General features: G+C 45.4%; 1 protein-coding gene across 2 annotated transcripts; it reads left to right on the top strand.

The window, feature by feature from the left end:
* The first annotated feature begins 3,907 nt into the window (after positions 1-3,907).
* asb4 (ankyrin repeat and SOCS box containing 4) lies at positions 3,908-7,932 on the top strand. 2 transcript variants are annotated; one of them, XM_010891493.3, is made up of 6 exons: positions 3,908-4,226; positions 5,146-5,445; positions 5,570-5,812; positions 6,101-6,348; positions 6,562-6,675; positions 7,067-7,932. In XM_010891493.3, exons 1-6 carry the CDS (start codon positions 3,974-3,976, stop codon positions 7,253-7,255), a joined length of 1,347 nt encoding a protein of 448 aa, XP_010889795.2. In that variant the 5' UTR covers positions 3,908-3,973; the 3' UTR covers positions 7,256-7,932. The 2 variants fall into 2 exon arrangements, with proteins under 2 accessions (XP_010889795.2, XP_019905711.2); XM_020050152.2 differs by lacking the exon at positions 7,067-7,932 and adding an exon at positions 6,947-7,059.
* The last annotated feature ends 3,863 nt before the right edge of the window (positions 7,933-11,795 follow it).

The following is an 11,795-nucleotide window of genomic DNA, read 5'->3' as shown; positions in this document are numbered from 1 at the left end:
GACGGAATCATATCACCTTCACACCTGTCAGTGTTTCCCCTCTTTCTATATGATGTATTATATCAAGCACCTTTAGACATAATGACAGTGTATATATCAATTACATAGAGATGAATATGTCTAATGTGCCATTTTTGATATAACAGACTTGTATATTGTCTGCAGTTAGATGGATGTATGGAATCTGAATCTCCCCTTATAGCTCTTATGAAGCACATACTGTATAAAAGGCCTGTGGTAATAATAAAATCTCGGGCAAAACCCACCACTAGGGGGCGGGCCTGCTGCTTTGCCCCCTGGCACTAGAGACTGACGCGAACTACTACAGAGATGTCTATTGAATAGTTTGGTTTCTTGTCTTACCTGAAGAAGAACAGAGTTTGTGGGAATAACAAAGTATTTATAAACATTACTGGAAGTACACTTGAGGTCCAAACACTGGAATTTCAACAAATCAATTAACCAACCTCTTTATCGTATTAAAACAACCTAACACAATTGACGATGTGAATGACTGTGGACTTAGTGATGGGACGGATTTTGTTTAGTTTGAAGGGAACATTTTCATGAATCTGTAACATACCAAACCGTGCTCTGAAATCCAGGACGCTGAAACGTCAAAAGACACTTTCCTGTGTATGCATGACGTTCCTACAACCTCTGCCTGTAACATGCTTTCCACCTCTTTTTGATATGCTCGAACAACGGTTCATCCCAACCTCTTCCCAAAACTGCTGTAGATTTTCCCAGCTACTCGCTTCCATCCAATGTGATGGAATTGAGTAGGAGGACACTTAAACATCCATGCTTATTTTTTATTTCAAAATGCTTGCAGATAATTGGACCGCGCAGTCATTCTTCAGTGACTGCACTTTTTTCAGATGATTCTGTTTGTGTTTTTTTGCCCGTGATCTTGCTACGATTGGCCTGCGATTTTCAGAACTGGAATTGGTTTTTCTCACACTGCCTGTGTAAGCTGAGAGAAGAGAAACGGCGATTCTAAAACGAGTCTGTTGTATTGCCGTACAGGTTCGTCATTGACTCAGGTCCTTGGTTTCTCAACAGTACATACATGATGATGGATATACACCTTGCACTAGATACAGAAGCGCAATACGGTCTAAACATTTTGGATTTTATATTTAAATGTTTCTTAATGTGTAACTTTTCTTTTACGTTTTTTTTCCCCCCTCTTGTGACATTTTTGAAATGACGTTGACATATTAGGTGTAATAACAATTTATGCAATTTGTCAGAATATATTTGAAAATCAGTTTTCTTACAGCATACTTTCCCCCAGTGTACGAATCACCATTTTGGTCATGTTCGTGTACGTTGTAAAGCCATGGAAATGTCTGCGTCGTTGTGGGGCTGCTTCTGTTGCCGTGGCTTATGGGTCGGCAACCCTGTTCCTGAAGCGCCGCCAGATCTATAAGATGTCGTTCCAACTTTGAGATCACACTTGACCAACTGAGCTAATGGATCGGTTCAACGGTTGTCTAAACTGAACACACCTGGTCTTCCTGGTTGGCTAAATCAGAAACAGGAAGTTACTTTGACATTAAGGAACACAGGTTGCCAATCTGCAGTGTATGGTGAAGTAGCCTTTTCCCTCACTCTGATGTGCGGGGAACTGGACCTCTGAAAATGGTGCAAGAGAAACATTTAAGGCAGGTTTGCTAAAAGCACTAGTTAAAGGGATAGTTAACTCAAAAACAAAACACATCAGTTTTTCCCTATTTTGAAAGTAAAACTTGGGTGCATACATGCAAGAGAGTGACAACAGATGAACAATTATCAAAATAATAAAATATTTTTTTTAGTGAACTAGCCTTCTCAAGGAAAGTGTACCCAGTGAATAAGAGGCAAATAAGAGACCTCCATGCAAAGCCATCAAGATCACACCGGTATTAATCTTTGTACAATATTATTTATTCTTTTTATTACGTTAAAACAAAGCATATTTTGGACTATTATTTATAACTTATGCAACTTTAGAGTATTAACGCATTCCTATACTTTATCGAGAAATTGTATGATTACCCCTTTTGCCAAAAAGTTCATTTTGTAAAAATAATATGGAGGGGGTTCACATCGGGTGATTACCAATGATGGAAGTTTGTCTGTTAACCTGTTTTGAATTGCATAACCTGAGTAAAATAAATCCCCTTACTCTGTCCCTTGTGACTGTTGTAGCAACCTGCTTCCTCTCCAGCAACTCCTCTACATTCTAACAGTTTGTGGGTTCTGTGCTCTCATGGTAAAACCCTTTTGTAACACCGCTCCGACCCTTTCCTAATGGTCACCCACTTGGGCTAATATTGGACAGCACTCTCACTTTTGTATGAACAGTACAAGCTTAATAGCACTATGCTGTATCCTGGAGAAGCCTTGTTTTCTACTGTCGGTGTTCTGCCTTTGTATGTTTGAGGGCTGGGCGTAGTATTGAGACATGGCCGGGGTTTTGGAATAGGGGGCTAGGATTGGGGGCCGGGGGGCTAGGATTGGAAGTTAGGGATGGGGGGCTAGGATTGGGGGCTGGGGATGGGGGGCAAGGGATTCGTGGTTAGGGATAGGGAGCTAGGATTGGAAGTTAGGGATATGGGACTAGGATGGGGGCCTGGGGATAGGGAGCTAGGATTGGAAGTTAGGGATGTGGGACTAGGATTGGGGGGGCTAAGATGGAGGGCTAGAATTGGGGGTTAAGGATAAGGGGCTAGGATTGGGGGTTAGGGATGTGGGACTAGGATTGGGGGGGCTAAAATGGGGGGCTAGAATTGGGGGTTAGGGATGGGGGCTAGGATTGGGGGCTGAGGGTGGGGGCTGGGCTGTGTTTAACTGTCCAAGCGAATGTTCTGAGAGCGAGAGATAATCATGACTGCTTTGCTGCGTTCACAAAAAAAGTGCGTCTTTTCCCTGGCTCTATTTTTGTCATTTTCCTGCTTTCCCTCTTTCGCATTCTATAAAGTTGAAAGGGCAGCTATCTGTCACTGAATAAAATGTAACAAAGTCACAGTTGTTCCATTGTTTTCCTTTCCTTTTTATCCGTCAAGTTCCTCATGCAGCTGCCTTCTGTCATCGGACTCATAATGAAACTTGTGTGAAAAGACTGAAGAAGCATGTTAAAGAGGTTTCCTCTGTATGTGTGTAAACAATTTTTTTTTTTTAAATAAAAGTGCTCTGGTGCTCCTACACTCGTCGAAAGAGGCAATTTGTTGTTGTAGTTGTACAAGGGACCAGTGACACCTTGGTGCCCACAGAGACTGCATTCTGGATATATCTCCATACAAAACAACGAGACACTAGCTAGAAGATGTGCTCCTAGTACTTCCCAAATGGCACACTGTTTCCCATATAGTGTGTTACTTTTAACGAGGGCTTTGGTAAAATGTTGTTCACTGTATAGTGTTCACGGTGCTGTTTGGTATATGGTACACCACAGAGCATCTACCAGTTAACGCTTCGGTTGAGTTTCTAACAAAACCTGTTTTTAAGGTATTTTGCCATTATTCATCCTTGTAACATGAGTTGAATTAGTATTTGTCTGGGATAATGTCAACACAGACCCACAGCCCTCAGGACTACTTCAGAAGAGAAGCTGGCCTACAGCCTCCTCTGTCCACATGGGCCTACATCTCCCATCATACCCTGGGCTCTGTTCCCATATAGGGAATCCAGGGAACAGTTGCTTGTGTCCCAGTTGGAACTGTTCCCCATAGATGTCACTACATTAAAAGGGTTCCTTGAGGAGAGCGGACACATTCCCACTGTCAGCTTGTCTATTTATAACCACCCTAATAACACCACACAGGAGGGATTGGTTTTCACTCCCGCTCTCCTCCCTCTTTCCCTGAAGCATTCCCCCCCTCCCCCTTTCCACCCACTGTGCTGTGTTGCTGTTACCCCTCGATTCAGCCAGCGAGGGCGTGCACGTCTGGGAACCGTGCAAAACCCCACAACCGTCTGGCCTTTCATGATGTTATCAGGAGGCGCCTCGTCGGCGAAGGAAGCGCTAACACCAGGGGAGGAGGAGCAACACCAGGCCACGGGTGACCTGCTGACCCCCAGGCAGCGGGCTATTTGGCGAAATAAGGCCCGTTTCCTGGAGGCCCTGCGGGCCAACGACATAGCAGAGGCCTTGGAGATACTACACACCACCCACCTGGACATCGACTCAGTGCTAGAGGTGGAGGACAAGCGCATGGTGCTGGCATCGTACAAGCAAGGTAGGGCCGTAGGCCAACGGGTGAAGTAAGAGACGTGATTGTGGTCCCGTTCCAGCATGGTTAAGGGAAACACTGCTTGTGTGAGGGCTGATGAATGGTCTGTTTGGCTTTGTGACCTAGATCAGATTCAACTTTACTGTCATTGAACAGTACGGGTACAGTACAAAGTAATGCAGGTAGCATCAAAGTGCAAATAGAAGAGGGCAGGAAGTGTACACGTTATAAGTAAAGCGTATGTTAATATACTGAAGCAGATGCCGGACAAATGGCAATGAAGGCAAATGCAGGACAAATGTCAATTCTGACTATGCAATCGAACAAACTGGAGGTGTGAGGTAGCATGTGCAACTAGTTTGTGTTGATTTATATAGAATATACTGAGTAATTTAAAGGTGAACCCTGCTCAGACTGAATAAGCCAACAGTAGATAACAGCATTAACTTATTAAGACTACCTGATGAGTAGTGCTGTAATACAGTAGGGTAAAGGCGAAGGAAAGTTGTCTGACTTCGTCCTGTAATTTCTACCACAAATCTTCTTTGCTACATCTCTTTATCCCTTTGGTTGTTTCACCTTTATTGTTTAACCATTACATTTATGGTTGTTTTACCTTTTTTTTTATTATTAAAATGAATATTTGTTATTCATGTCATATTTGTATTCAATATTCACATAGAAATAGTTTTTCCCATTTTCTTTTCTTTGTAAATCAATGTATTTCATTGTAAGCAATGTGCCATGTAAGTCCAGGTTAATTTGGTTTCACGGTAAGGATACACCCCTGCTAGCAGCGTAACAGGAAACACTAAGACGCTGTGTGGATTAATGAGTGTTTATCAGCTTCACAGCCTTTATCCAGATTGATACACACCCCTACTACCATAAAAACATTCTGCATATCACCTTTTCACCAATTCAGGTTACTGGTTGCCGGATCATAAGCTGGAGTGCTCGTGGGCGATGGCCCTACACGTGTGTGTCCTGTACAACTCCCTGGAGACCGCCCTGGTGTTACTGCAGAAGGGCGCGGCGGTCAACAGCAAGCCCAACGGCAAGACCCCGCTTCACGTGGCCTGCACGGTCGCCAACGCCGACTGCGTGGCCCTGTTGCTGGGCTACGGGGCAAGGGTCAACAGCCTGTCCCTGAGTGGACATACGCCACTGCATTACTGCATCGGCAAGGACTCTGTGCAGTGTGCCAAGCAGCTCATCCTCAACGGTGAGACGGGCAATACATGCAAAAACACGTGAATGTCCGGCGCTAGCTGAGGCTACTGTGTCTTTTGGCTAGGGAAAAAATTATGTGATTTAGTTGGCCTGCTGTTCACGCTCCATCCCTCCAGGGGCCGATGTTAACAAGCCTAGCCAGAACAAGGACGAGAACACTCCTTTGCACACGGCGGCCCGTCTTGGGATCCCTGAGCTGGTGGCGCTCTACATCTCCCATGGGGCCCGGGTGGATGCGCTGAACTCCCTAAATGAGACGCCCCTGATCACAGCGGCCTTCTGGGCCATGGACGTCCGTGAACAGACCTACAGCGAGGACCACCACCTGGTCTGCAGGATTCTGCTGGACCATGGCGCAGGTGAAGTACATCAGATGACATACAGTGGGAATAGAAAGTAAACATTTTCACCATTTCTTGCCTTATTACAGCCTGAAATGAAAACTTTTCCCGGGGTTTATTTACCCACAGTAACCCACACTATCACACTAAGTTCGGGGGGGTCTGAAAATAGTACCAAAATAGTATACCCTGTTTCTATACCCACTGTAGATGTGTTGGTTGGGCTCTGGGGCTGCACTAGATCAATCTCAATACGAAGGAGTGCAAATTATTTCGAGACGACGGGTCACCCTTTCCTGTTTCCAGACCCCAATCTGTACGAAGTGGACTTCAAGACGGCGCTGCACAAGGCCTCGTGGAACGGTGACCACGTGCTGATGCGGATGCTGATGGAGGCCGGGGCTGACCCGAAGGGCATGGACATGAACGGCTGTACCCCAATCCAGTACGTCCTCAAGGTCATTGACGTCAGGCCCATGGCCATCCCGGAGCTCTGCTTCCAGCTGCTGCTCAACTTCGGAGCTCCGCGGATCTACCCACAGCAGTTTCACAAGGTAGGACAAAACTTTGGGGATCAGCGGAGATACCCGCAACTTGTTATACCAGACGGCGGACGGGCTGACCACCCATCCTGTCAGCTTTCAGGGACCACTGAACACCCTTCGAGAGCTGGTGGCGCACAAAATGATTCGGTTACGTTTTTTATTGGATTAAATTTCAAGCTGTTTACTCGCGTTAGTACATCGCTTATTTTTCAAACTCTGTAGGTGTTGCAGGCTTGCCATGAGTTTCCCAAAGCAGTGGAGGTCATGATGAACTCATACGATCGCATCAAACCCACAGACAAGTGGAGACGATCCATCCCTGAATCTTCCTACAAGGTAACCCACTAAATATACAGTTAAAGTAATTCTGTTGGGTGGTATTATAAAACCGTAATATTCAGTTAAAAAGTGTTATTCCAATTTCCTTCAATACTTTCCAATCAGCTGCATAAAAATACTGTTGCTGACTTCAGGTACATGTATTGAGCCAGTGTGAGACAAATTAAATAAAAACATTTAAAGATGATATCCTCTTTCCCAAGTGAAAATTGCACTGACAATAATGAATGTGTGTCCGCCATATGGCTGCAATCTAACCCGATTTCAGCGGCTGTCGTCAACCCAACCCGATGGCGCTTAGGTCAGAACATCTGAACCATCGGGCCAGGTTGCTACGTGTTGTTTTAAGGCCACAGCAACACACAGCGTTTCCGTTGTGTTTCTCCAGCGTCATGAGGACTTCTACGAGTCCATGTATGCCGTTTGCTCCGACTCGCCTCGCTCTCTAATGCACCTGACCCGCGGGGCGGTCCGGAGGGCACTGGACCAGCGCTGCCAGACCGGGGTCAGGTCCCTCCCCCTGCCCCCCCGAATCCGGAGGTACCTGCTACTGGAACCCGAGGGAGTCTTCTACTGATTCACTCACTGACTCAGCTGAAGTGATGTTCTGGTAAAGGCGACCCTTAGAGATGCAGGAGAAAAAGGATGTGATGCTGTTCGTGGACACTGCATGGTGGTTTGTTGTTATACAACACATCGCCACTTCCCCGTTCCACCCCTAGGGGGCATGGTGGTTTGTTGTTATACAACACACGCCGCCACCTCCCCCGCTCCACCCCTAGGGGGCAGCAGCCACCCATTCTGGTGCTGTGCTCTGAGCCTCGACACCTTATTATTGACCACAGGTAATGTCTGGATGTGCAGTGTCCGAAAATCATTTCCCAATAATCCCCAAATCAATCAAATGTATTTATAAAGCCCTTTTTACAAAAGCAGTTGTCACAAAGTGCTTTTACAGAAACACCCGGCTTTAAATCCCAATATAATTTTGTTTATAGTAACGCCATTTATTTGATGTGTTATTTGGAACTCTTATTTTTTGGGAGGGCAGTTTGTAAAAGAAAGAGAACATTTGATCAATGTTTTCTTGAGGTATTGGCATATCTTTTTTTTGCACAAACTTATGCCGCATTTGGCAAAGGCCTGTGGTAGGAGGGTATCAGCGTCTGTAGAAATGGTCTAACCTCTATCTCCCTCTACATACCTGTCTCTCTATCACCCTCTACATACCTCTCTCTACATACCTCTCCCTCTACATACGTGTCTCTCTACATACCCCAATCTCTACATACCCCAATCTCTACATACATGTCTCTCTACATACCTCTCTCTCTACATACCCCAATCTCTACATACATGTCTCTCTACATACCTCTCTCTCTACATACCCCAATCTCTACATACATGTCTCTCTACATACGCCAATCTCTACATACCTGTCTCTCTACATCTCTATTTCCCTATTAATAAAATGTGCTTGTTTTTTTCATCTTATCAGAACAAAACACTTGAATTCACCAATGTTTTGCATGGACTCTCCATCCTATAATAATATAGTAGGCCATAGTGCCTGTGAATTCTAAAAACATGGTCTAGGCCACTTATGTCTGTGTACTAACGCATTTAATGATCATGCTGCCAATATGATTTAATACAAAACATGAAATATATGTAAATAAATGTACCTATTTACTAGACTAATATAGGCCCAGTTCAATGAGATGTGCATGGTAATTATATATCAGGAATGAACAATATTCCCTAGTCAATAAATTTTTGGGATTATTGGTTCCTATGAAAATCACATAAGGGAAGTCTAGTAGATATCTTTTTTCATGATGAATTTAATTGTGCTCATCAGTCTGTTTGTCAAAGACACTGACTGGATAGTGTGATCTTTGAGAGTCTGAAAATGACATAAGAACACGCGCCATATTTCATCCCACACTGAATTAATGAATCATTGTGACGTACTAGATCTACAATGTCAACTATTGCTGTGACACCAAGAATTTTAACACTGCTGACTCTCCCTTCTCTTTTCTCCATTTCTATGCCCAATCTCCCTCCATCCCTCCTCCCTCCATCCCTCACCAGTTTTATCATCGGGGGTGGATTTTGTCCAGCACATGCCCTTGTGCTCTCCTTTCAGAAGGCCAGATATTTAGCAGTTAACTCGACAAGACATCGCTGTGTTTCCGTTTCGGCCAATAGTACTCACAGTTCAGCTCCACACTGGTATCCCTGACGGGCAACTGGTCTCATGAATCTGCTATCAGATGTTTACTTCTTAAGACAAATGTTTTGGAATGTTCTGATAACGAACGTGCGTTTTCTAAGAGTGTTTTTGATGTGTATGGTTTTTTGTATCTAATTCATGCCCCTGCAATCTGTGTTTACAGTTGCCTATAGATAGACAGTAGAACAGCATTGGGAGTCTTTCAAATACTCGGCCGCAGCGAGAGAACTAGCATTAAACAAGTGTACATTTGCCTACCCAGCATGCAATTCCAAGCAATTACACATGCACTTGGGACACTTCAAGGTCAACAAAAGTACCCATTTAACTACACTCGCTCTGTGATCAGCTTCCCCCTTTTCAGTCCATTGTCTCCCACGGTGCTTAGAGCAAGTGAACTACCTCGTTTTATCACTCTCACTTATGACTAAGTCTGGATCTATTTTAATCAGACATTAGGGCTAATTCGCCGCGGCGGGAACGGGGATAATACCGGTTGAAAGCACTGAGGGAGCACTTGGGCTGAATAGGCTGAGACGTCTGAGCTATTCATCCTTTTGTCTGAGGGGGATACAGGGAGTGCATCGCCGACGGAAGGAAAACGAAGTGGCGGCCCGCGCACTCCGACAGGCTAGCGCTAACGGCCCTTCGGTTGACGTAATGACAACACAATTGGACTGAATGGAGCAGCCGGGATCTCTCCTCGGGGCTCCCATTGTCCCCGGGGAACAGGTGCTAGGTCTCCGTTCGGGGGGAGATGAATGCGGTAGAAAGATGAGTGCTTTGAGATGTACGGTAACTGTATGTGTGAGAGTGTGTGTATAGACGATGAGGAGACAATCATGTCATTTAGATCAAGACCACGCTTGAGAGTTTCCATGTGATCCCGTAACGATGCTTCTTTCCCGTAACGATGGGACAAAGGTCATGAGAGGAATCTTCAGGACATTGTTAAAATTTCTGGTCAAACTTGCCTACTCTTTTTGTTGCAGGCTGTAGTGCAGGTATCTACTGGAACTCTGACTATGACAGCTACTTTCCAATGACTATTCTAGCATATGACCATATAAATCGGAATAATCGTAATCATCTTTATTCACTTAGTGAATATAAACATACCAATACTGGTAATACTGGTTCTTCTAGTAGTAGAATTGTTATTTTTGTAAACCTATGCATACTGGGTTCTCTACAATTCCATCTAATTGCAGTGACTAGTGTTATCAGAGGGTTTTTACAACCTATCAGAAAGGGTTAGCTTGGTTCTCCATTCCCCTGATGTTCAGGATTAAGGAGGGATAATCTGATCCTAGATCTGAGGTTCTCTGTGTGGGCAACTTCTAATATTCAGAATGCAGCAGGCTGTTTTTTTTGACCAATCGCTACTGATCTTTTCACATAAGATAATTTTTCAGTGCTGATCTAATTGGTCAACAGAAGAATTTAGCGGGGAAACAAGATCCAAATTGGGCTGCCAGTCTAAACAGCCGGTCTAGTTCGACACTGTTTACACAGACAGACCGATTCTGATCATGTTTGTCTGAGGTTATTTTTGACCAATCAGATCAGTTCTGAGAAGAATCTCATGTGACTGGCCAAGACCAATTAGAAAAAACATATCAGAATTGTGTAGCCTGTGTAAATGCAGTAGTCTGGTAGCTAGCGAACCCTGTGAGCACGCACGCACACATGCACACACACACCATTGTTTCCCGCCCCTCTGGTGTCATCTGGAAGTAATGATTCTCCCAGGCGTTCCGCCCATATTTCCACTCGTTATCAGGCCCTGGTGGAGAGACTGGAACAGAACCGACAACCCACCATCACACAGACCCAAACCAGAGCCTCTCCACTACCAAAGGACCAGAGACCGCCAGGGTTCTGCACTTCCTTTAGGCAACTATCATTCTCTCTGTGTGTGTATGTTTGTTGGAGTTTCTGCACTCTCCTTACAGATGTGTGTGTGTGTGTGTGTGTGTGTGTGAGAGAGAGATTAGATAACAACTGCTGATCATTGGGAACATGGTAAACAGTCCTGTGACACACAGTTTGACCTGCGGGGAAACTCATCCGAACGCTCAATGTTTCAACCCTCCCATTTGGGCTGGTCAGAGCTCTGTGTTGTTGGGTTTAGATGGGGGATATTGTGTCCAAGGGGCCGAGGGGTCAAACCAGCCGTCCACAAAGCCCTAAAAGAGAGCAGTGTTTCCTGACAGGGTTCACGTGTCAGAGGAAGGAACCGGGACGGTTGCAAATCGTGGCAGGGTGTAGCAACAGTGTCCTAAAGCAAAGCAGTGCTTTAAAGGAAACGCAGAACAGAGTGTTCTTAGCAAGGAGGGGGTGTGTTGGCGGCTCTCCAGAAATGGATTCTGTTGGCACAGGACCAGAGATGGAAACCAGGCTGCCAAAGCCATTCTGTCAGGTGGAGGAGGTGGGAGAGACTATAACTTGTAAGACCACTAGGGTGGCTTAGAAAGCAGCTGGGCGAAAACTATTACGTGTGATAATAGACTGCAAATAGAACATAATAATAATGACTTTCTTTTCTCCAAGCTAGCAGATAGCAGAGGCAGTCGAATACGGGGCGGAGGCAGCCTAACACGGGGCGGAGGCAGTCTACCATGGGGCGGAGGCAGCCTAACACAGGGCGGAGGCAGCCTAACACGGGGCGGAGGCAGCCTAACACGGGGCGGAGGCAGTCTAACAGGGGGCGGAGGCAGTCTAACAGGGGGCGGAGGCAGTCTAACAGGGGGCGGAGGCAGTCTAACATGGGGCGGAGGCAGTCTAACAGGGGGCGGAGGCAGTCTAACATGGGGCGGAGGCAGTCTAACATGGGGAGGAGGTATATACGATATAGTATTCAGGTGAAACGAAAAAG

The sequence above is a fragment of the Esox lucius genome, chromosome 10 (assembly GCF_011004845.1).
Source record: "Esox lucius isolate fEsoLuc1 chromosome 10, fEsoLuc1.pri, whole genome shotgun sequence".
Lineage (NCBI taxonomy): Eukaryota > Metazoa > Chordata > Actinopteri > Esociformes > Esocidae > Esox > Esox lucius.
Note: the sequence above shows the minus strand (reverse complement) of the source record. Positions and strands in the feature narration are given on the sequence as shown.

What these genes read in the sequence shown, in the direction of transcription:
- asb4 (XM_010891493.3), top strand. Translation starts at nt 3,974, where the DNA reads ATGATGTTATCAGGAGGCGCCTCGTCGGCGAAGGAAGCGCTAACACCA. An exon ending in TCTGCTGGACCATGGCGCAG is followed by an intron (nt 5,813 to 6,100) that starts GTGAAGTACATC and finishes TCCTGTTTCCAG; the next exon opens with ACCCCAATCTGTACGAAGTG. An exon ending in TCCCTGAATCTTCCTACAAG is followed by an intron (nt 6,676 to 7,066) that starts GTAACCCACTAA and finishes GTGTTTCTCCAG; the next exon opens with CGTCATGAGGACTTCTACGA.